General features: G+C 46.2%; 1 protein-coding gene across 1 annotated transcript in view; it reads right to left on the bottom strand.

Moving 5' to 3' along the window:
* MFN2 (mitofusin 2) overlaps positions 1–25,412 on the bottom strand; it is a 495,982-nt gene that overhangs the window by 23,218 nt on the left and 447,352 nt on the right. Inside the window, exon 16 of the mRNA XM_044063040.1 lies at positions 9,236–9,370. Coding sequence (XP_043918975.1) covers positions 9,236–9,370 — 135 coding nt within the window. The remainder of the gene's footprint in view (positions 1–9,235; positions 9,371–25,412) is intronic.

Here is a 25,412-nt window from a genome sequence, read left to right as displayed (position 1 = left end):
ACATTCACTGATCTGAGGTGATGCTTGTCCAGGCTAGTGGGTAAAGGGAGAGTAGTCACCCGACTGCCTGCAGGGCAGGACAGCCGGGCAGCTCCTCAGGAGTGCTGCATGGGCTTCTCTGAAAAGGGTTCCCGGGAGCCATGATTCTCTGGCCTCCCCCCTGCCATTAGGGCAGCACCTGCCATAAATCCCCTACCTCGGCTAGTAGAAGAGGATTTCTGTAGAGCATCCTGGAAGGGGGACTGAGACCTGTGGAACCAAAGTTTCCAACTGCCCCTCTGATTCTTGGAACAGAATCACTGGGGAGTAGAAAACTTGATCCCAACTGCTGACAGAGTCTTCCCTTCCTGCTCTCTGCGGGTCAATGTCTCTTTGACGGAGGGACCAAACAAGGTTGACCCATCAAAGGGGGAATTAATAAAAGACGCCTTAAAGGGTTCCACAAACCCACAAAGGCGAATCCATGCATGCCATCTAATGGCAATGCCTCTGCCCGCTGCATTGGAGCTCAACCTCTTCGAAGCATTAGCCAGGAAGTTAGAGTGGGAAGCTTTGGAGAGACCAATTTAAGACTCTCCAGAGGCAGCAACTCTGAAAGGGAGGTGGAGAGTTCCAAAACCAAATCCCTTTGAAGCCGGGTTTGTAGCCGAGGCAAACACACGCTTCAAAAAACAATCACCCGAGACTCTCTGTTCAGGGAATGGACCGTGGAGCTTTGTCTGGTGAGCTCCTTCTTGGTAGCTGCGGCCACCACGATGGCATCAACGGGGACGCCCTTACTTTCAAAAAGTTTTACCTTTGGGGGGACTAAGAAATTTGTCAGTCTTTTTGGAACTGGTTCCACTGTGTCCAGTTCCTTCCATACCCTGTCCGCAACGAGTTCAATGAGCTCGTCAGCAAGGGGGGACATCCAGGTAGAAGATGGGCCTGTGAAGACAGGAAGGGGGAAGACCAGCCACCTCTTTGTTTTAGAATTTCAAGGATGTACTCAAAGGACATTTCCTAAGATGGAAGTCTGGGGACCTGTCTCCCTCCTCAAGATCCGTGTCCTCAGTGAGAGACTCTGCAGGTGAGTCCAAGTGCCTCCTCTTGCACATTCTCTTCTGAGGGGGCTCCTCCACAGTGGGCTCTGGGGAGGACTCTGAAGAGGCAGGAACCCTGAGTGGGGTAATGCCCATCTGAAGGTGCTCACGGAAGGGCTGATCCTGGAAGGATGATGAGGGCTCACCTCCCAAAGTTGACAGGGGCTGGGGAGGAACAAGAGACAGAGAGGTAACTCACCAGCCAGAGAAGATCCTCTCTACCACCCGGAAGGCTGATGGACTGGACAAGGCTCCCCCTTCCTCTCCCGTGGCCGCAGCTGCCTGGGAAGGTAGGATGGACCCCAACACTGCACAAACATCTCCAAATGATATCAGCCCCAAAATGTCCAGTGCACAGGCTCACAAGGGGAGAAACCGGTCTGAAAACTCAGGACCTGACCCCACCCCCCTGGGAGCCAGCATAGACCTTGTGGGGCCGAGGTGCAGCCAGTTCCATGGTGGAGGAACAGAGCTACCAGGAACCATGACGGTGTCAGAAAGGGAGGGATACCTGACACGGTCAGCCTCTTGCAGGGAATGCTCCGATCCTGGTAATCAAAACCTGTGTGGGTCAGATGAGGAGAGTGAAGTCCCATGGCAGGAGAAATCCCCTGGGCAACTGAGCTGGGGATGGTAACAAGCCCAGCTCGACTTGGCCCTTGAGAAAACTCCTCATCATACTATTCATATCAGTGGGGAGCAGACTTCTGGAAGACCTGAAGGATACTGAATAATGCCCTGACCTGGCTGGAGACCCTGACATCGTCCTGTGGTCTCAGTAGATAGACTCCTATGCTTCGGATATGAACCCCTGGACCGCGAGGAAGAGCTATCAATGATTATTGGATCTGATGCAACCCTCGGATCCAAAGGCCTGGATGGGTCCTACAGTTTGGTCGTCACCGAAGACGAATCCGATGAGCAGGCCAGACCCAAAGGTGGCTTGCGCAGAGTTGGATCCGAGGGCCTCCGAGGTTCCAGGATCTTGGATCCAACAGACTGATGATCTGAGGCTCTCAGAGCAGAAGAGCCCAGATCCACAACCAAAGAGGCTGGATTCAGACCCTGGGATCTGCGATCAGAGAGCCTTGGCTTTTTTGGAGGGGAAACCCTAGAGGAAGAGGAGGAGGGCTTCCTTTGGGCTTAAAGGGGGAGCTGGAAGCTAGAGGACCCCCTTTAGCAAGTCCCTTTAGCAGGAGTTTATTTCTGTGATCTATGAGAGCCCTGGGGTTGAATGAAGCACAAATATCGCATTCAACCTCCAGGTGACTTTCTCCAAGGCAATAAACACACTTCTTGTGAGAGTTGGACTTGGGGCATGTTCCAAATGTACAAAGAGCATCTTTTAAAGCCCGAGGGCTTATCAGACATGTTTGGTAGAATACACACACACACAAAACACCCGCACTCTACAGGAAGGGGAGGTAGAAAAAAATCTTACTAGCAGGAAGGGAGCAAAGAGAGAGCGCCTGTTAAGACAAAAAAAAAGACCCCCTAAGAAACACTACCAAAGGACTGGTGAAAAGGCCGGAACCCATGGAAAGGACTTAGAAAAGCTACAGGGAGGGGAGGAAATACAAACTAGCTACCCTGAAGGAAAGGCAACACCAACTGTGATAATAAGGGGAGGAAACCCTGACAAAAAAGGAAAATTTACACTTATCTGAAAGTGAAGTTGCCTGAGCTGCAGGATACACATCTGAGCATTTCTGTGGCAAACGAGATCTGAGGGTTGTGGGTCAGCAAAGGATTATGTGAAGGGGAGGAGCTTGAGCTCTGGATATGCCCATCAGTTGCCAGCACGAATCCGAGGTCGGATCAAAGACTCATCCCATGATAAATAATGATACTGACAGCATTGGATTTTGGTGTTAATCTTTTAGTCTAAGCAAGATAGCAGCTACTTTTCCCAGAGACCAGGTGCAATATTTCATGATCTGTTAGTAAAAATGGTTTGGTTTTTTCAGCTGTCTCAGCTTTACACTCTGAAGTAAACTAACATCCTGCAGCTACCTACAGCTTCAAAGAATATCATGTTTCCTTCATATTTTCCATTCCTCCACAGGAAGGTTCTGAAGAATCTGCATTTAAGAGATTCAGAAATCACAAACCGATCTTATTTTAAGTGGTATATGACAGTGACCAATGACATACTCAAACAGCCATAGAATTAAATGTCTTGAAGCTGCCAATGTAACAGGATTTCAGTTTAACTCCTGCACTCAAAACTATATATCAGAGGGTAAGAGGGTATATTATGACTTACTGACAAACTATGCCGATCACATTCTACCACAGTTATACTGTCAAATGGCTCACCATGGCAGTATTAGTAAGTCAGAAAATTTAATTTTAATGCTTTTTTTTTCTTTGCATGCCCCCTGCACCCTCCTGATATGCGAGCTCTGCTTCCACCCACACCCCCAAGCTGTAAATATTCTACCACAACGGTTCCATAACTATGAGAGGACAACATAACACTCTTTTCTTAGAGTTGGTGTAGTCTTTGAAGGTAGCATATTTAGAGTTCAGGGTGTGGGGTCAGCCCCTTCGCAGTGGTGGTGGCGGTGTTGCTCCCTCAGAAAATGCTGTCAGGTTTCTTTCACTTCTTACTGCTGTTATCAGTAACAGCACTAGTAATCTGTCTTGGGTAAGCTGGCCTTTAGTAAGCCAGACTTCATTTCTCTCAATTAGATCCTCTCTCATGTTAAAAAGTTATGTCCAGAATTCAATGAATAAAACCATCATTCTTCTGGTACTCTAAAGGTGAAAAAAGTTTTTAATTTGCCCCACACTATCAATACTGAAAGGACAATTAACTTTGCTATGCCAAACACAACAAATGTGTTTTTCATCTATGTGCTCCCCCCCCCCCCACCTGCTGACCATCAAGATTCCCTTAATTGGACTTGAGCCCATCTTGTCCCCCTAAGGGAGGGGAAATCCCCTAAGGGAGGGGAAATCCCCTTAGATTCTTTAAGTGAGAACCATCCAGAGGGGCTGTCTTCCAGGTAGACATAGGGGGTATTTGGTAATCTTGCCAACATCCTGACAGCATTTTTTTAAAGAATGATCTAGTCCCGCCACTTTGGATGGTGACGTGCACTTATGTTCCCTTAGTAAGGGCCTATGTTCCTCTATCATTTCACACTTGCTCCTTAGTGTGACCAATAAGAGCTAATGTCACTAGCTTTGGTGGCTATGAGCATGTCATGCCTGTACCTACCACCTGCCTTTCCAACTCTGTCATTGCTCTCTGGCAGTAATCAGGTCAGAAGCAGAAGACCTGAGCCAGCCGGGACTCATCCCTTCCTCGAGGATAGGCATACGCATCCTCCCAGCCAATTTAATTAAGCAACCAAGTCGCTAATTGAACTCAGGATGTCAGGCTGTGGTCAGGGTCTTATCACTCTATACCAGCAGCTGCATAACCAACAGATATATTCCTACCATATCAGATGATCTATTGGAATTCTCTCCTTGACAGGTCCTCAGCTGGATAATACTTCTCCAATTAGAATGACATTTTTTTCACGAAGTTCCTGTGCTCAGGGATGTCTGCACACCAGGCATTATCAGTTAAGTACATAAGCAAACTAGTTTCCAGAGGCCACCAGTACATTCCCAGTAGTGATATCCCACCTGCAAATCAAGAAATAACAATATGGCTTTGGCACTGCATCATTACATATTCTAGTCCAGCATGGTTTTATCATGGCTCATTGTACTAGACAAGACTTGTCATAAAATGCTTGATCTGTAGACACAACACGGTTTATGACTTTTCTGGAGGTATAGAGAAGAGTAACTATTACTGCATTTCCTTTGCACTCAATGACTAAAAAAGGGTGGGGAAGCAAGTCCCTGTTAAAATGATCATTAGCAGTTCTTTTTACTGTGGTTGTGTTTTGCAATTCATGCTTGTTGTATATGTAGAATATACTGAGACACAAAACTGTAATGTATTGAAGCTGACCCTTACTAAAAAAGAAAACATACCCACTTGACTGACTGTAGTCCATATAGGTTCATAAGTTTATACTAGGCTAACCACCACCACAGCCTTTATAAGCTTAGCAGCACAACCCACTGTCTGCCTCTATCAGGGAAAGGGGGCCAGATCCATGGTGAATTTCTAATTTCCCATCTATTGGTAAAGGTTATGCTTCAACAGAGTTAGGGATTGACTGTGCTTTCACACAGATTGGAAGCCTGCTCCAGAGTACCGAGATCCTCTAAGACATGTGGACTGGTGGCTGGGATTGTAATATTGTGTTAAAAATACAAAAAGAAAAAATATACACATACCAAGCATCATAAATGGGGAGGGGAACAGGGGTGTTGTAAAATACTGGGGTCAATCCAAAATATATTTGTGGAAAAGAAAGACATTTGATAAGTAATTGTGACAAAACATGAAGTTATGTACTCACCATAATGTTCGATGTATGTAGTCTAACTCGCCTCACATTCTTACCCGTGGGTTTGGAGCTGAACCTCAGCTCCGACTCGGCCATACTCTAGCTCGAAGTTTTCAATTGGCTCGTGGCTATGAGGTATCCCATGCTGCACTGCTCCCTTTCCCCAGATCTTGTTTGCTGCAAGCTCAGGCAATCACACCCCACACACAACACAGAGAGGAAGAATCAGCCTAACAACAAAAGGAGTACTGAAACCAAAACTAACCTCTAGGCCTTCCAGGAGGGGGAAGGCGGGAGGGTAAGTAAGAATGTGAGGCGAGATGGACTACATACATCAAATGTTATGGTGAGTACATAACTTCTTGATGTTATGTAGTCCAGTCTCGCCTACATTCTTACCCGTGGGACAGCGACCCCAGCACCTGAACCTTGGGCAGCTAAGTGGAAAATGAGAAAAGAAGGGAATATGATATCCTCCGGAAATTATCTTTAATGTCCACTCGTCCTGGGTGATGCCTTGCCAGGCTTTTGGGTATAGCAAAATGCGACCCCCGACTGGCTCTGGAGAAGCACAGTCGGGCCTCCCATCAGGAGCGCTGGTAGGAGGAACTGCGAACAGAATCGTGGTCCCCCTGGTTACGTGGGCCTCCTCTGCCTCTAGGGTGGCGTCTATCTGAGTTACCACCCCCTACCCTACCTCTGGAGGGGGAATCACTTTGTGCGTCTTGAAAAAACCTCTGAGGCTTTCTGAACCACATTTCCCCACCCTTCTGGCCCTTGGGATAAGGTCTAGAAGGCATGGAAAAACAGACTCCCACGGCCGACAGGGTTTTTCCTTCCTACTAGAACCTAGTGAGAGTATCCTTCACCTTGGTTCCGAACGATGAACTGTCAAATGGGGCGTTGAAGGCTTCCACGAAATTACACAGTTGCATCCAGGAGTGCCTCCTAAGAGAGACAACTGAACTCGCTGCCTTACTCGCTCCGTCATCTGCATGCGAGTTCAGCCTCATGGAGGAGTTAGCAATGGAATTTAGGGTAGACATCTGGGCATTGACCTTCTGAGCCACTGCGTCAGAAACGTTACCTTGCAGAGACTCTCCAAGCTCTTTTAGAAGATCTCTTTGGAGCCGTGTAAAATGTGACACAGTTCAGCGACCGCAGAGTAAAAGCCGCTAAAGAAAACATACGCTTCCCATACCGGTCTATGGTCCTTGACTCCTTGTTAGGGGGATGGACTGTAGATGAAGTCTCAGCTAGTTCCTTCTTGGTGGCCACTGCCACCACCATGGCATCTACAGGAACGCCCTTTGTGAGAAATTCCTGGTCAGCGGGGGCGGACAAAAACTTATTGGGTCTCCTGGGGACTGGTTCCGCAGTGTCAGGGGTTTCTCACACCCTTCGATAAACAATATCCAGGAGTTCATCGAACGGGGGAGAAACCCAAGAGGTGGAGGGTTGAGACCCAAAGGCCTTCAGAAACACAGACTCCTCCTCAGAGGGAGTGCTTCAAGATCTCCAGGATATCTGAGAAAGAGATATCTTCAGAGGACGACTTGGGGGACTCCTCAAGGTTGGTGTCCGAAGTGATAGACTCATCCTGGGAGTCTATGTGCTTCCTCTAGCACACTCTTTCTGGGGGGCTCCTCAGGCAAACAGTCTGGGGAGACCTCAGAAAGTTGGGGACCACTCATGGAAGTATCCTGAGGCCTTGGGTCTCCACTGTCCAAGGACAAAGGGTGATAAGAAACTGATACCTGTGCTGGAGGGGGTAGAGTGTTGGTGCCATCAGATGCAGCTGAGGACCTGGCCAGCATGTTCCACATGACCTCAAAAGCTGATCCCCCCGGCTCCGAAGAATGACCAACCGTGGCAGCCCTCGGAGCCGAAGGGATAAGGTCCAAAGCAGAGGCAGGGCCCAAGCTCACCCGTGCCGAAGCACCAAGCTGGAAGCTCGGAGCCGAAGATCGACCAGAGACCTCTCCCTCAAGTCCGACCGAGGAACTATGAGCCCTGGACCCCGCGGACGGAGCCGATGGGGCCGGAGCGGAGATCGGAACCGAGACGCCAGGATGGGCTACTGGAGCCCATGTAAAGGCATCAGATGGAACCGACAACTCTGGGTCCGAAGGCTGAGGAAGGCTCGGAGGAGGAACATACGAGGATGGATGGGTGACAGGCTCCAGGGCAGATTATTGGGCTGGAGCCGAAAACAATTTGGCCAACACCGGTGATTGGAGCAGTCTCTGTACCACTCTATCCACATCATCGTCCGAGAGAGTCCTGGAGGACCTAGAGGATAAGGTCGGAGATCTGGACCTCCCTACAGAAGGAGACTTACGAGAAGGAGAAACCAGTCTAGAAACTGGAGACTGGCTCCAAACAAGTATCTCAGTCACCGGCTCCGAGAGACTGGGAGCCAATGTTGACTTGGTCAATTCACCCACTTCCTTTGGCCCCGAAGCCAATGGAGCCGAGGAAGCTAAAGTAGACTTGGCAACTTTCTGTGGCGGCTCCGATAAAACTGATGGAGCCAGAGAGCATTTTTTTGATTTAGAGGTCTTGTCTGCTTTAGAGGGAGAGGACTTAGAACTGGAAGCCCTCTCCAAGTCTTCTTCGAAGGAAGGTTTCAGTAATCCCTTCAGAATCAGTTTGTTCTTCCTCTCTTGAAGAACGCATGGACTAAAGGCGTGACAGAACACACAGGATTCTTGGAGGTGGACAGCCCTCAAGCAACACAAACACACACACACACACACACACACACACACACACACACACACAGGGCCCATCAGTAATAGACATTTTATATCCACACTTGTCACATTTTTTTGAAGCCCGAAGGCTTGTGTTCTTTTGTAACCTTAGACATATTGGTATGACACTGCACACAATATCAGAAGACAAACGCGACACCAACAACAGAAAACGCAGGAACTATGCCTCTAAATTAAACGGTCATAGAACAATAAACACCACAGGGAAGAAAAGACCTCTAACTTAAATGGCCCTGACAAACAAAACAAGGGAGGACTTGGTCCTCGAAGTTAAACGGCCCTAGCCCAAAGGGACGGGGCAACACCGGAACAAGCACACACAGGGAAACTGGGACACACTCAACTAGAAGGGAGGACTAGGTCCTCTAACTGAAACGGGCCTAGCCCGTAAGAAGGGAAGGAACGCAAACGGGATACCAAGACAAAAAGCCAAACAGGCTACACAAACAGTTTTTTTATAAAAAAAAAAACTGAGATTAGCTATGAAAATAGCTTTTGGAGCAACAAACTACTAAAAAGTAGAAGAAAGTTATACTTAGCCATGGCCAAAAGCGAGACCACGTCTGAGCTGTACGAGCGGCAAATGAGATCTGGGGAAAGGGAGCAGTGCAGCTTGGGATACCTCTTAGCCACGAGCCAATTGAAGACTTCGAGCTAGAGTATGGCAGAGTCGGAGCAGAAGTTCGGCTCCGAACCCACGGGTAAGAATATAGGCGAGATTGGACTACATAACATGAAAATGTTATGTTTGTGGGGAAATGGGACATGATGCAAGAAATGTGAATTGAAATGGTATCAATGTAACAAAACTGGACATTTAAGGATGGATTGCAAAAATGAAAATAAGAATAAGAAAGAAGAAAATGAACAAAAATGTTTTACTAGTAGAAGAAATAGGGAAATTAGATGAAAAAAAAAATAATAAAGATGACAAAAAAGGTGGCTCTGGTCTCACCTGAGAAGCTTGGCTTTGCTTTGCAAGGATTCTAGCATCTCAATCTTCTTGTTCATATCTTTAATTTCTTCCTCCAATGACTCCCGTGTTACATCCACCTGCTGGCACAGCTGTGCAAATGTTCCAGACAATTCCCTAGAAGGGAAAGGATGCGTCGAGAAAAATACTGGAATGAAACTGTGACCTACAGATATGTCTACAGAACATTAAATGTTTTGCAAAAACACAACACAGAACAAGAAGCAAAAGCTGTGTTCTTACCATAACAGATGATTTATGAGACAACTCAACTTGACAGGTTGATAAAGTTCATCTCCAATTCCACTCGGCTTTTTTTTTTTTTTTTTTTAACTTCCTGAACACTTGGGGGATATGATGCAAGAACTTCATTTACCAAACTAGAACATCTTACATGGCAGTTTACCCCAACCACCAAATGAGCACAAATCTGACATCTAGACTTTATACAAAGATGTACTTGTGTAACTTACTGGAAGCGCTAAAGGCAGCCACTGACTGCTGGTGCTATACCCTCCACCCTTCCCTATTGCTTGTATTTGTCACCTAACAAAGATGGTTTCTTTGCAACTCAAATGACATGGTAAATAGAACAGATACAAGTTTACCCTAAGATATCCTTCTTTGATGTGTACAACTTGACTAAATTCCCAAAATAATAAAAACTCCCAAGAGTGGAAGGAACCTAAGGACAGCCAAAAGGGAAGGGTTGAGTCCTTAAGCTTTGACATGATGAAGGCCAACTCCTACAGGCATGTCCAAAACAATAATGGTTACTTAAAGGTGTGAATGAAGAATCAATGGCTTTAGGACAAATATCTGTAGTGAAAAACATTTGGAAGCAAGCACTGAAGAATCAACACCTCTGGTGCAGTGTGAAGCACCAACATTCTCCAAAATGTGGTAAGCCACCCGCTGGCAATTGACCATGCAGTTCACATTCATCTACTTGGCAACTGCTGATCCCTCCAGAGTGAATGAGATAAACAGCTGTTTAGTCTCCCTAATTTCATGCACTTGTTTCAGGAAGAACACATTAAAGGCAGATGGAAGGAGTGCTTCCAATGACTTTGAATGAAGAAAACTCCACAGATGATGTACAGCCCCCTATGCACAGCCTATAATGCCTACAATGAAAGAGGAATAAAAACCCACCCTAGAAGTATTACGAAAATCACTACGGAAAATTAAGTCAGGGAAAGCAGCAGGCTCAGATTAAGATCAAAATGCTGAGTGAGTTAGGATAGAAATGGTTCTTGAGTGTACTTATCTATGATATGGAGAGAAACACGCATCTCAGATGACAGGAGAATAAGAATTCTAGTGCCAATGTACAAGAAAGGGTCATGCACAATTATGGTCATCACAGAGGTAGCAAGCTCCTGTCACACTGCTTCAAAGTGCTGTTGAGAGCAATTGATAAATACACACAGTGGTAGAAAATAAGATGGGAGATCAGCAGTTCAGATTCACAAAAGGATGCAACACAATCAGCCTGATGTTTGTAGTCAGTCATAGTGAAAAGCATCTGGCGATGAGGAAATAATTTAATAGGGACTTCTAGACTTTCTTCAAAGTCCTTGAAACACTGGCAGAATTAGTTCATGTTGCACACAGGGACCCAATGACAAGCATGAACAATATTTGGATTTACAGAGAAGTTCACAGTGTGGGTGGGTGTGCATCATGACTCGGCTCTGAGCTCACTGCTGTTCATACTGGTGATGGACTACATTAGCAAACAAGCTGGATGGGACAAATCAACAAATCCACTGTATGCAGATGATGTGGAGCTACATGCAGAATCTCAACAGGAACTTAAGCAAATGATAAGGGACAGGAATACAAACCTAAAAGCACATGGGATGAAACAGAAAACAAACAAGTCAGTTGTCATGGCAGTAAACTGATGAATCAGAAGAAGCTGAAAACAGAGATACAAGGGAAAATAGTGCAAGATCTTCACCACTTCAATTACCTTAGAGGGGTAGAAGAGAAGAAAAGTCTGAAGGAGGAATTCACAGTTAGAATCAGAAGTGCTGCAGTCAACTAGTACAGAATATCAAAATTAATGTATGACAGAAGAATGACAAGAAAAGGAAGATTATAAAGTACAGTTGTGTACACTTACCATAAATGTAGATGTTAGAGGAGTGTATTCACTGTTGCAGTCATCACATTTGGGTTATCTGCTTGCAGTAGCCCTTAGTTGGCCTGATTGTCAAAGTCTTGGGTCCTGCATCGGTTGCTGTCCCATCTTCCGTGATGTCAGGTAGACAGGGGTATAAAGCATACAGCCGACGCCATTACATCAGTTTTTCTTGCCCCAGATGTCAGGTGCCCCCTTAATGGGAAGCAATTAAATATATATATATATATATACATATATATACATATATATATATACATACATATATATATATATATATATATATATACATACAAACACACACACACAAGGTTATACCTCCAACAAAAAAGCTTTTAAGCATAGTAAAGGAGAGTAGAGGTACAGCCAAAAGAAATCAGGGGGCTGGAGGGAGGGTAACCAGGACTGCAACAGTGAATACACTCCAACATCTACATTTATGGTAAGTGTGCACAACTGTACTACGTTCTTTGTGTTTCACTGTTGCAGTCATCACATTTGGGTAGATTCCCAAAGCTAAGGACGGGAGGAGGAATTTAGATAGCATTAGGACCAGCTATAAGGCCCTGCAAGACTGCAGTGGCAAAGCCAGCTCTGGATTTAGAAAAAATTGGTAAATGGTAATGCTTGGTGAAAGTATGTACAGAACTCCAGGTAGCAGCTTCTAGGATGTCCCTGGTAGGGACACCTCTAAGAAAGACTGTAGAGGTAGATGCAGCCCTGGCTGAATGAGGTCTAATCCCCTGTGGGATAGGTTTTCCATGGTGCTTATAGCAGAAATGAATGCAATGGCCTATCCATTTAGAAATGGTTTGCTTTGAAATAGCCTTCCCCTCTGCCCCTGCAGCAAATGCCACCAGCAGCTGTTCAGATTTCCTTTGAGGTTTAGTCCTATCCAAGTAAAATCTAAGTTGTCTGTGCACATCTAAGGAGTGCAGTATCCGTTCCCCTTTGTTCTGTGGATTAGAAAAGAAGGCTGGCAAATGAATGGACTGATTAAGAGCCACACTGGATAACACCTTGGGCATGAAGGAGGGATTGGTCCTGAGGGACACCCTGTCTGCTTGAAAGATGATGAAAGGCTCCACTGCCATAAGGGCCTGTAATTCAGATACCCTTCTTGCTGAAGTGATTGCTAAAAGGAAGGCTGTTTTCCAAGAAAGGAATTTGAACTCTGCAACTTGCAGCTGGGTCAAAAGAAGGAGGAGTGAGTTTTTCCAATACAAAGTTAAGGTCCCAGGCTGGAGTTGGGGCTCTCCTGGGTTGTCTTAAGTTTTTGGCCCCTCTGAGGAACTGCTTGAGCAGTGGATGAGAGAAAAGATGTGGTTCTGTGTTGTAATGAGCCGAAATGGCTGAGGCGTGAATTTTGATGGAGGAAAAAGAAAGGCCCTTGTGAAGCATATCAGTTAAGTATTGAAGAATATGAGGTAAATTGGGCGCTGCTGTGCCCATCCCCTTGAGTTTGGTTCCAGGCACAGAATCTTTTCCATTTTTCAGCATAAGATTTTCTAGTACTAGGCCTCCTTGCCTCCAAAATTACATCCAACACTTGTTTACTGAGGGATGGTAACGGAGAGATGAGGTAATTAGCCAGGCTGCCAGGTTCAGGGTTTGAAGCGGAGGGTGCAGAATCTTGCTCTCCTGCTGTGACAGCAGGGATAGGTGTCTGAGGCAGGTGCCATGGAACCAGCAGTGACAAACTGCGCAAGAGGGGGTACCAATGTTGGCGTGGCCAGTCTGGTGCAATCAGTATCATTCTTGGTTTGTCCTCTTTGATCTTTAGTACTTTGGGGGAGAAACAGAGGAGGAAAGGCATAAACTTATAGATTTTTCCAGTTGAAGGACAGAGCATCCACTTTCCAAGCTTGTTTGTGGGGAGTCCTAGTGCAGAATTTTTCCAATTAGTAGTTCTGGGGGGAGGCAAACAGGTCTATATCTGGGCTCCCTCATTTCTTTATCAACATGTTGAAAGTCTTTGGTTCCAGTTTCCACTCGTGTGGGTCCATGAGATTTCTGCTTAGTTCGTCTGCCAGTGTATTTAGTTTTCCTGGCAGGAATTGAGCCTGTAGATGCACTTGGTAGCTCAAGGCTGTGTTCCACAAAGCCATGGCTAGTCTGCAGAGGGGGTAAGAATGTGTACCCCCCTGCTTGTGGTGTTGTCCGTCTTTAGCATTAACTGTCCTGGAATAATGTGGTCCTTGAAGGCTGACAGAGCATTCTGTACAGCTAACATTTTTGATTGATATGCAGGTGCATTTGACTTGGGTTCCATTTGCCCTGAATGCACTTCCCTGCTAGATGAGCCCCCCATGCATAGTCTGATGCGTCTGTTAGGGTTTGGGCGGCAGGGGGTAGAGTGAATGGCAGTCCCTTGTGGTAGCAGGCCTCTGCCCACCAAAGGAACTCTGTCTTTACACAAGGAATGATAGGAATCATTGATTCCAGGTCCTGAGAATGTTGATACCATTGTAGTTTCCTCATATGCAGTCTTGCATATGGAATTAGTAGGATGGAAGAGGCCATGAACCCCAGGGCTTGCAGTACTTTCCTTGCAGATAGCTGGGTCTTTGTGGCCAGTAGTTTGAAGTAGGCTGTCAAATAAATGTGTTTCGCTGATGTGAGGTAGGCCATCTGGGAAGTTGTGTTCAAGCTTGCTCCCAGGAATACAATTTGTTGGCAGGGTAATAGGTGAGATTTCTTTTCGTTTATGATGTACCCCAGTGAGGTTAGCAGTTTCTTTACAAATGCCAGATGACTCAACAGTGTGTCCTGGCTTTCTGCCTGAATTAGATAATCATCCAGGTATGGGTATATTTGAATATTTCTTTGCCTGCAGAATGCAATGACTGGAGCCAGGGACTTTGTGAATACACTGGGTGCAGTAGATGAGCCAAAGGGGAGTACAGAGAACTGATAGTGCATGTAACCTGCTCTGAAGCATACGTATTTTCTGCAAGATTCCCTTATTGGGATGTGCAGGTAAGCTTCCTTTAAGTCCAATGTTGCCAACCAGACATTTTTACCTAGCATGGGAAGCAGCTGATGAAGAGTTAGCATTTTGAATTTTGGGATTACCAAAAAGGTGTTTAGGATACACAGGTCCATGATAGGACACCAAGAGCAGTCTTTTCTAGGTACTAGGAAAAATCTTGAGTAAAAACCTTGTCCCCTTTCTTCTGCTGGGACAGGTTGAATAGCCCTGATACTTAGAAGAGAGAGAACCTGCTGTTGGGCCTCTCCTCACTGGTTTGGGGTTAGGTCTGGCCAATTGTTTGGGGTTGGTAAGGTGTGGAAGTGGAATCTGTATCCTTGGAAAGCTATATTTAAAACCCATTTGTCCTGGGTAATGAGTTCCCAGTTTTTTGCATGCAGGGCGATCTTTCCTCCTAAAGGAGCAGGACGTTGAGCAAGGCTTGGAAGGTTAAAGTCATTGTGACATTTTCCCATAGGGGGATGTCTTACTACTTCCAGCTTTGGAAATGGGAGCCCCCCACTGCTTAGGCCTGTGAGTACCTTGAGACTGTAACCTAGGTGGTCTGCTGTTCCTGGGTTTGGACTAAGGAGGCCTGGAAGAGACAGTAAAGGACCAATTCTTAGATACCAATGCCTACTAAATCTGGGAGGCTGTACTTGCAGGAAATCTTTAAAAGTTTGCATAGATTTAGCTTTCTCCTCCATCTTTTTAAGAACAACTTCTGCTTTGTTGCCAAACAGGCAGTCTTGGTTTAAGGGAGCATCCAGTAATTTAGCTTTAACATAATCTGGCAAATTTGCTCCTTAAGCCAAGCATGCCTTCTAAGAACAGACCCAGTGACAGCAGCCCTGCAAGATGCTTCTAGACAGTCAAAACTACATTGCAAAGTATGTTTACCAACTTGTTCAGCAGAATGCATTAAATCCTGTAATTCTTTATTTTCAGCACATTCAGGAATCAACATAATTTTCGGTTTAAGTAGTCCCATAACATGCTGCTGATACTTTAACATATGAAACTGGCAGTTTAAGGCCCTAATACCCAATCTGTCCAAGGCACTGGAATCTCTATCAGAAGGGGTAGGGTTTTTGGCAGTAGTAGCCTTAATGCCTTTAGGTCCTTGGGAAATGGTCTCTCCGCAGTACGATTCTTGAAGAGGAACTTGAGACAGGTACGCTGTAATACCAGTCTGGTTTCCTGGGAGCCGGAGCTAAAGTGTCTGGGACCAGGCTAGATTCCAAGAAAGCATCATCTACAATGTCCAGGACAGGAGGGATAGCTAAAGGCCTGTGTTGAGGGAGGAGTAAGAATTCCCTATGCCTCTTTTTGGAGACAGAGTAATCCTGGCTTTCCCGGTGGAAATGCTCCCTAAGAGTGTGCAAGGTTTCACCAAAAGAATTTTCTGGAGGGGAAGCAGAGTTAATGGAGTCCTCTGCATCAGAATCTTCATAGGTAGATAAGGGCAAATTCTGGTAATCAGAAGAAGCAGAAATTTCAGAATCCTGATCACAAGAATCAGAAGGAAAATCAGTTCTAGGTCTCAGAGGGTGAAGGCTGGCTTCCCCTAATTAAAGTAATAAGGTCTTCAGCCATTCTAATCATTTGTTTTTAGGGATATGGGCCTGAGCATGCAGTTTGGACGTCTGTTTTCTAGGCGTTGGTCGAGTTTTAGGCCTTGAAGAAGAAGATGGTGTCAGTTTGAAATGCAAGTCAGTAGGCCTGAATACACCCTCAGGAGCTGGTGCCTGCACAGCAGCTCCGGACCCATCCAAGGTAGAGACATCCACAGGTTCCATGGTCGAAGAAGCATCTCGCTGCATACTGGACTCCGAATGGGTCTCAGTAGAGACCTGCGAATCTGAAGTAGCGGGTATCAGGGGCTGCGAAAGTGCCTCATTGAGTACTGGCGACTAGCTTCACGGAATTGTTGTCAGCAGCTTTGGACCTATGCGGTCTGTCTCTGTCTTTATCTTTACATTTTTTCGGAATGCCGGTAGTCGGATGGCTTACCGAAACCATTTCTGGATAGTTAAACCAAGTACCGAAATAATTTGCTGCAAAAATAAACCGATAACTAATAGTTTGTGGGTTGAATAAGGCACAAAACTGACAGCGAGGGATGTCGTGGTCTGGGCCTAAGCAAGGAATGCAGTACGAATGAAAATTTTATGAGGTATTTGTTTTCCACAGGTATTACAATTGTTAACTTTTATGGACATCGGTTTAGAGCAAGAAAAAGGATCCCCAACGGGGTACTTAACTTTTTTGAAGTCTTTGGTTCTGAAACTCGAAAACGAAAATTTCAGGAGTTGGCCGATTGCCACTTGCAAACTGCTTCGGGAACCGCGCGGCAAAAAAGACTGATGTAATGGCATCGGCTGCATGTTTTATACCCCTGACGTCATGGAAGAAGAGACAGCATCCGACGCAAGGATCCAAGACTTTGATATTCAGGCCGGCTGAGGGCTACCTGCATGCAGGTAACCCAAATGTAACGACTGCAACAGTGAAACACGAAGAACATCAATAGATGTCCTTTTCACTGGTGAAGTATTCCTTGTATAAGGGATCTCCTGACAGCCCAACATCCGGCTAGTATACAAAAGCCTTTATAGAGTTTACAGGCATTATATGTCACATGTTATGCTCCATTCACAAAGCATAGGGCAGAAAGGTGACATACGGACGCACACACCACAGAAATGAAAAGCCCCAGGAGGAACAGTACGTCTCTAGGGACCAGGAGGAACATGTGCATCCAGATAAAGGAAAAAGAATAGAATCCCTGGCCAAGAAGGGAAGAAAAGGGCACAGCAGAGGAGGTAATGAGGTATGGTAAGATATTACATAACTGTTCTACTCCTTCCTTATAACCACTGCAGTAATGCTTACATAAGGGAGAGTACAAAAGTGCAAAAGGAAATCTGGGAAGAGGAAGGCATGAAGAGCCCTCTTATAAACCCATACAGGATAGCACTAGCAAAGACAGCTCTTGCTCTGGTAACAGCGTCCAACTTGTAATACTGAGTGAAGGTATGGACAGAAGTCCAAGTAGCAGCCTCAAGGATGGAATCAGCATCCAGTCCTTTGAAAAAGGCAACAGCTCTGGCAGAATGAGCCTTTACAGAAGAGGAAAGACATTAAACAAGAGTTTATTTAGAAATTGCCAAGCCCAAAGACCTGAGATGAAAAGAAACAAAACACTGCTCAGATTTGCAAACAGTCTTAGTCTTATCCAAACAAAATCTCAGTTGTCTATGTAAATCTAAGGTGTGAAGAACCTGCTCACTAGCAGATTGTGGAAAAAGGAAGGCAAAGTAATAGACAGAGAGAACTCAATAACCACCCTGGGCATAAAAGAAGGCTTAGTAAGAAGAGACACCCTGTCCCTGTGAAAAACTAAAAAGGGAGGATGAGAGCATGAAGCTCAGATACTCTATGCTGAAGTAAGGGCCAAAAGGAAGCTGAAGCAGCAGGCCCAAAAGGAGCCAGAGTCAATTTTTTAAGAACAAAACTGATGCCCTAGGAAGGTGGAACAGGTTTCCTGGGAGGCCTGATATGAAGAATGCCATTAAGAAATTGTTTGAACTGAAACCTAGAGGTCAGATAAGGAGTTAATGGCAGACAAACAGAAATTGCTGACATGTGAGCTTTAAATGAAGAATATCCCAACCCAGCATAGAGCAGATCATACAAATAAGAGAGAACCACAGGAATCACCACTGAAAAGGGATCCTGGTTACAAGAGGCACCAGACAGAACATCTATTCCATTTGGACAAATATGACTTCCTGGTAGTGGGTTTCTTGAACTCCTGCAGGACCAAAAGCAAGTCCTCAGGAAAGAGGTGCCTAAAAGGCATCAAAATCCAATCAAAAGCAGCGTCAGTTGAAGAGTGGACAAGTAAGGATAGACAAACCCCTTGTCTTGTGTAAGAAGGTCGACCCAGTGAGGTAACTTGTGTGATTGCCCCTGGTCAGGTGAAAAAGGAGGGGGAACCAACTCTGTCTAGGCCAAAAGTTGAGTTGCCAGCAAAAGTTTGTGGAGTTTTTGAATGATTTTGTGTAGGAACCTCAGCAGCACAGGAAAGGGTAGGGAAGGCTTGCAGAAACATCCCCTTCCAAGGAAAAGACAGGGCATCCATCTTCCAAGCCAGAGGACTTGGGACTCTGGAACAGAAGAGAGGAAGTTGTTCAAAGGGAAGGCAAAAAGATCTAGCCAAGGAATACTCCGATGGACAATGTCCAGAAACACATCTCTGTGAAGCATCCATTCGTTAGCCTGTGTGCTGACCTGCTCAAGGAGAATGCCACTATACTGTGCTCTGAAGGAAAGTGGACAGCCTGAAGAGTCACTTGATACTAGACAGCTAGATCCTAGACCTGAAGACTGAGCCTGCAAAGAAGGTAGGATCATACTCCCCCTTGCTTTTTGACATACCACATCACTATGGAATTTGTCTGACTTTGAGGGACCCATGAAGGAGGAGGGTATGAAAGTCCTAAAGAGCTAGAAGAGTTCTCATCTACTTGATGTTAATGTGGTCTAACCCTAGACCTTCAGAGAACCAAAGGAAGCTCCCCACCCCCTGTCCGAGGCATCCAAAAATAGCTCTTGAAATGGGACTGGAGGCTGGAGATGCAGCCCTGGACTGAGACAAAGTTGATGAATCCACCACCGAAGCTCGAGTTTGAGACAGGGAAGAAAGGGAACTAAGAAATCCAGGGGATGGCAGTGTGGAAGCCACACTGACTTGAGGTACAACTGAAGTTTTCTCATATGGAGCCTGGCCAGAGGCAGCATAGGAACAGTGGAAGCCATAAACCAGAGGAGCTGAGAAAATCCCATGCTGTGAATGAAGTCAGAAGAAGGGATTGGAAAAAAAAGCAACCAGAGAGAGAGAGAGACTTGGGGAAGGCAGGGATGCCATTACGGGAATGGTTTGGATCCTGCAAAAAAACAAAAAAAACAAAAAAAAACCCCACATGATCCTGCGATTAACTAGGACATTTTTTTTTTTTTTTGCAACAGGGAAACAGTAAACTGGAGATCCTGAAGCAGGACCTCAGGGGACAAAGCCTGAATGAGCAGGTCATCCAAATAAGAAAAGATCTGAACCCTTCCTCAACCTATAAAAGGCAATGACAGGCGCAAGGCATTTCGTGAATACCCTTGGGGTAGTACAGAGGCCAAACGGCAAATCAGAGAAAGTACAGTTGTGTAGACATACCACAAATGTAGATGTTTGAGTGTATTCATAGGTTCATAGGTTGATACTAGGCTATCTGCCCTAGGGCATTTACAAGCCTAGCCAGTGTGTGTCTGGCTTTCGCCACCCTTCTTAGATTAGTTGACTGTGCCTCTGTATAGTAGGTCAGAGAAGATAGCCCATTTAAGGTTAGTTTACCATGCCTCTGTCTAGCAGTGACACAGAAGAGATCCCAGGGGTAAATTTACGATCTCCCATCTAAACGTCAAGATTCTTCTTGAAGAGGGTCATTGAGGGGCTCTGTCTGACATGGACTGGGATTTTGTTCCAGAGTGAGGGGAGCCTCTGGGATATGAATCTGTCCCTCCAGCATGTTCTATTTATTTCTGTGCTGAGGTTTAAGTCACTGGAGCGTGTAGTTCTCATGGATTTGGATTTCTTGAGGTGGAGCATGTCCATTAATTCTGGGTTGGACATGGCTTTATACGTCGGGCACAGATCGCCTCTGAGTAGGCGGTAAGCAACTGAGTAGAGCTGGAGTTTCTTTAGCCTAACTGCGTAGGGCATCTGTTTGAGTCCCTTGATCCTCTTGGTGAGGTACTTTTGGGGTCTTTCTAGTTGTAGCAGGTGTCGGGTAAGGTACATCCCAAATGGGGCATTGTATTCAATTATGGGCCTGATGAGTAGAGGGGCACAATGACCTCTCTTGATCTAGATGTGAACCCCTTCGTGATAAGGTGGGCTATATAGAATGTCTTTCTAACCACTTTGGCAATGTGATTGTCAAAGGAGAGATTGCAATCTACTTGGGTCCCCAAATCCCTAATTATTCTTCCGTACTTAATGGATTACCAACCTATGTGGTAATTTGTGGGCACTTTGTTTTTCCCAAAGGGGATGACTATGCACTTTTTGGCATTTAGCTTTAGGCCATGTCTCTGGCACCAGTTATCCATCTCTGTGAGACCTTTTTGGAGGATGCTTGTGTCAGCCGGCGAGTTGATTATGGCCCCCAGTTTGCAGTCATCTGCAAATTTGTCACTGTTGCAGTCATCACATTTGGGTTATCCCTGACAGGGTAGCCCTCAGCCGGCCCGAATACCAGAGGCTTAGTATTTCTGCGTCGGTTGCTGTCGCTTCAGGACTGACGTCAGGTCGTTCGTAGTATAAAGTAAGGCAGCAGACACCATTACATCAATTTTTCTTGCTTTACCCTGTCAGGAGCACCTCCCCCCAAGAAGGAGCCAGGTTCTGGTGGAAGAACCCCACCAGTAGAAAGTAAATACCAATATGTCCCTTGTGAGGAAAGAGAAGAAAGGGGGGATGGAGGGAGGGAAACTAGGACTGCAACAGTGAATACACTTGAACATCTACATTTATGGTAAGGGTACACAACTGTACTAAGTTCATTGCGTTACACTGTTGCAGTCATCACATTTGGGTTGATTCCCAAAGTTGAGGAAATGGGTGGAGGCAGTCAACGAAATAGGGCTGGCTAAGATGCCCTGCAAGACTACAGAGGCAAACCCTGCCCTGGATTTGGAGAAGAGAGGCAGGTGGTAATGTTTGGTAAAAGTGTGAACAGATGTCCAGGTGGCAGCCTCCAGGATGTCCCTGGTGAGGACTGCTCTGATGAAAGCTGCAGAGGTGGAGGCTGCTCTGGTGGAATGAGTCCTGACCCCCTTTGGGGGAGGCTTTCCATGTTGTTTGTAGCAGAAATGGATGCAGTGTGCTATCCATTTGGAAATGGTTTGTTTGGAAATGGCTTTGCCTTCTGCCCCTGTAGCAAAGCTAACCAGTAACTGATCAGACTTTCTGAAGGATTTAGTCCTGTCTAGATAGAATCTGAGCTGTCTGTGCACATCCAGAGAGTGCAGGATCCTCTCCCCCTTGTTCTGGGAATTAGGAAAAAAGATGGGCAAATGAATGGATTGGTTGAGAGCCACAATGGACACCACCTTGGGCATGAAGGAAGGGTTGGTTCTGAGGGATGAGGGATACCCTGACAGCAAGGAAGATGATGAAGGGTTCCACAGCCATGAGTGCTTGCAGCTCGGACACTCTTCTGGCTGAAGTGATGGCCAGAAGGAAAGCAGTCTTCCAGGAGAGAATGTTAGCTCTGCAGAAGAAGCTGGTTCGAAATGGGGCAGGGTGAGCTTTTCCAACACAAAGTTAAGCTGGGGTTGGTGCTCTTCTGGGTGGCCTTAAGTTGCTAGCCCCTCTTAGGAACTGTTTGATCAAAGCGTGTGAGAAAAGGGGCTGCTCAGTGGGAAAATGAGCAGAGATAGCAGAGGCATGAATTTTTATAGAGGAGAAAGAGAGGCCACTGTGTAGTAAGTCAGCTAAGTAATCCAGGATGAGAGGGAGGGAGGGATGGCTGTGCAGTATTGGCTCCCTTAGCCTGGATCCAGGTGCAGAACCCTTTCCATCTGTCAGCATAAGTCTTCTAGTGTTAGGGTGTCTGGCCTCACGTGTAACATCTAGAACCGGTTTACTGAGGTTGGCAGATTGATCTGGGGTTAGGGAATAAGCCAAGCTGCCAAACTGAGTGTCTGCAATTGGGGATGCATGAATTCCCCTTCCCTCTGGGTCAGGAGGTTTGGAACCTGAGGAAGATGCCATGGTGTGGCAGTGGGGATAGGCTACACAGCAAGGGGTACCAGTGCTGATGAGGCCAGTCTGGAGCTATAAGAATTGTCCTTGGTTTTTCCTCCTTTGAGCAGTACCCTGAGGATGAGAGGTAGTGGAGGGAAAGGCACAGACTGCTAAGACTGACCCAGGGGGAAGGACAGGGTATCCACTTTCCAAGCCATGCAGTGATGCTCCCTGGTGCAGAATTTGCTGAACTGATGGTTGGTTTGGGAGGCAAAGAGGTCGACCTTCGGGGTGCCCCATTTCTGAGTTATTAAGGTGAAGGGTCTTCTGCTGAGCTCCCACTCATGTGGGTCCAGAAGATTTCTGCTTAATTGGTCTGCCAAAGAGTTGAGAGAACCTGGTAAGAATTATGCTAACAGGTGCATGGCAGAGGTTGTGTGCCAAAGGGTCATGGCCAGCCTGCATAGAGGGTAGGAGTGAGCCCCTCCCTGATTGTTGATATACCACATCACAGTGGTGTTGTCTGTTTTGATCAGGAGAGCACCTGGGGAGAGAAGGGGCTTGAAAGCTATCAAGGCATGCTGGACAGCCATCATCTCTTTTTGAGCAGAGGGATTTGCTGCGGGCTCCATTGGTCCTGTATGCACCTGCTGTCCTGGTGTGCACCCCAAGCATAGTCTGATGAGTCTGTGTTGAGGGTCTGGGTGGTGAGAAAGGTAGTCCCTTGTTGTGGGAGCATGCTGTTGCCCAAAGAAAATATTTTTTGAGGCAAGGAATTATAGTTATAAGAGTCTCCAGGTCTTGAGAGAGTGTTGACACCAAAGGCTTTTTAGGTACCATTGAAGTTTCCTGATATGCGGTCTGGCATATGGAATGAGTAGTATGCAAGATGCCATGAACCCCAGAGCTTGCAGGATCTTCCTTGCAGAAAACTGGGTTCTGGTGGCTAGTTGAGAGAAGTAGACGGTCAGGAAAATTTGTTTTTCTGATGTAAGGAATGCCATCTGGGATGCTGTGCCTAGGCTTGCTCCCAAGAAGATAATTGTGTACCATAGGGAGGTTAGTAGGGTCTTTACAAAGGCCAGGTGCTTGAGCAGTTTTTCCTGGCTGTCTGCCTGAACAAGCCAGTAGTCTAAGTATGGGTAAATCTGGATACTCCTATGTCTGTAAAAGGCAATGGCCGGAGCCAGACATTTTGTGAAAACTCTGGGAGCAGTAGATAAGCCAAAGGGAAGCGCAGATAACTGAAAGTGTTAAGCTCCTACCCTGAAATTAAATTATTTCCTGCACGAGTCCCTGACAGGAATGTGGAGGTAGGCCTCTTAGATCTAGGGTGGCTAGCCAAGTAACCTTGGAGAGCATGGGTAGCAGGTGCTGGAGGGTGAACATTTTGAATTTTGGGATCACCAGGAAGGTGTTTAGAATGGATGGATCGAGGATGGGAAGCTAAGTACCCTCTTTTCTAGGCACGAGAAAAAGTCTGGAGTAGAAACCTTGGCCTATCTTTTCTGTGGGAACGTGCTCTACTGCCCTCATAGAAAGCAGGGAAAGGATTTCCCTTTGAGCCTCTGTCCACTGGTTTGGAGGTAGATCTGGGAATCCTTTTGGGATTGGAAGGGCGTGGAAGGAGAATTTGTAACCCTGATGCTATGTTGAGAACCCACTGGTCATTGGTAATGTTGGCCCAGGTGCTTGCGTGAAAGGAGAGTTTTCCTCCTAGGGGTAAGTGAAGGTGGGCAGAGGGTGGGGGAGGTGAGTCATTGTGAGTTCTTACCATAAGGGGGTGGCTTAGAACTCCCTGGTTTTGAAGTGGAGGTAGGCCACTGCTTAGATCTCTGCATTCCCTGTGGCTGCTGTCTGGGGGGTCTGGCTCCCCGTGGCCTGGACTGGACTGGCTTAGTGGGAGCAGGAAAGGACCAGTGCTTGCTTGGACAATGCCTGCTGATCCTGGGTGGCTGGACCTGCTAGAAATCCTTAACTGTCTGCATAGATTTTGCTTTTTCTTCCATCTTTTTAAAACCTCCTCTGCCTTACTGCTGAATAAGTTGTCTTTGTGCAAGGGGGCATCCAACAATTTAGATTTGACATGGTCTGGCAGGGGCTGTTCCTTAAGCCATGCATGCCTTCTAAATGACAGAGCCAGTGACTGTTGCCCTGCAAGAAGCTTCTAGGGTGCCAAAACTACAGTGCAAGGTGTGTTTAGTTACTTGACTTGCAGAATGCATGGACTCTTAACTCTCTAGATTCTGCACAAGCAAGAAAGGAAGACATTTTTTGTTTGAAGAGTTTCAGGTATTTGCTGAAATGTTGGCATATGTAACTGACAATTTAGTGCCCTGATAGCAAGAGTAGCTGAGGTGTATACTTTTTACCCCATCTGTCTAGTGCTCGGGAATCCCTATCTGAGCAGTCGGATTCTTAGCAGAGGTTGCTTTAATCCCTTTAGGCCCTTGAGAAATTACCTCATGGTCAGCAGTAGGATTTTTAAAAAGAAATTTGTGCAAGTCAGGGACTCTATAGTACCAGTCTGATTTTTCTGGGTGCAGGAGGGAGGGTGTCAGGAGTCAAGGTGGATTCCAGGAAAACATCTAGGACTGGGGGGATGGCCAAGGGTCTGTGCTGTGGAAGATCTAAGAATTCCCAGAGTCTCTTTTTAGACTGAGGGTAGTTTGACTCTCCCATTGGAAATGCTCCCTTAAGGTATGAAGGGTTTCCCCAAAGGAAAAGTCCTCTGGGGGAGAGGCTGAAGGGATGGAATCCTCTGCATCAGAATCCTCATAAGGAGAGAGGGGTTGCATGTCTTCATATTCAGATGCAAAAGTCTCATCTGACTCTTGTTCAGACAAAACTGCAGGGAACTGATCTCTTTTCCTTTTGGAGGGGGTTAGCTTGGCTTCCCCTGATGAGCATAAGGTCTTCTGCCATTTTAAGCATTTGAGACTGAGGCAAGGAAGCAGGTGCCTGAGATTGGGTTGTTGGTTTCTTGGGTGTGGTTCGTACCCTGGGCCTAAGAAACTGTCGTTTTCGAAAGAATGGTAGTCGCAAAAGACGTCAGTTTGTGTCAAAAATCGGTGACTTCCTCAGAAGCCGGTGCCTCCTCAGTGGCTCTGGACCCATCCAAGGTATAGGCAACCCAGGATCCTTAGTCGAAGAAGAGTTTTGCATACCGGACTCCGAAAAGTTCTCGGTAGTGACCTGCGAATCCACAGAAGTGGGCATCAGGGGCTGCAAA

Source organism: Protopterus annectens, chromosome 2.part1, assembly GCF_019279795.1.
Source record: "Protopterus annectens isolate FY-2018-M chromosome 2.part1, PAN1.0, whole genome shotgun sequence".
Lineage (NCBI taxonomy): Eukaryota > Metazoa > Chordata > Ceratodontiformes > Protopteridae > Protopterus > Protopterus annectens.
Note: the sequence above shows the minus strand (reverse complement) of the source record. Positions and strands in the feature narration are given on the sequence as shown.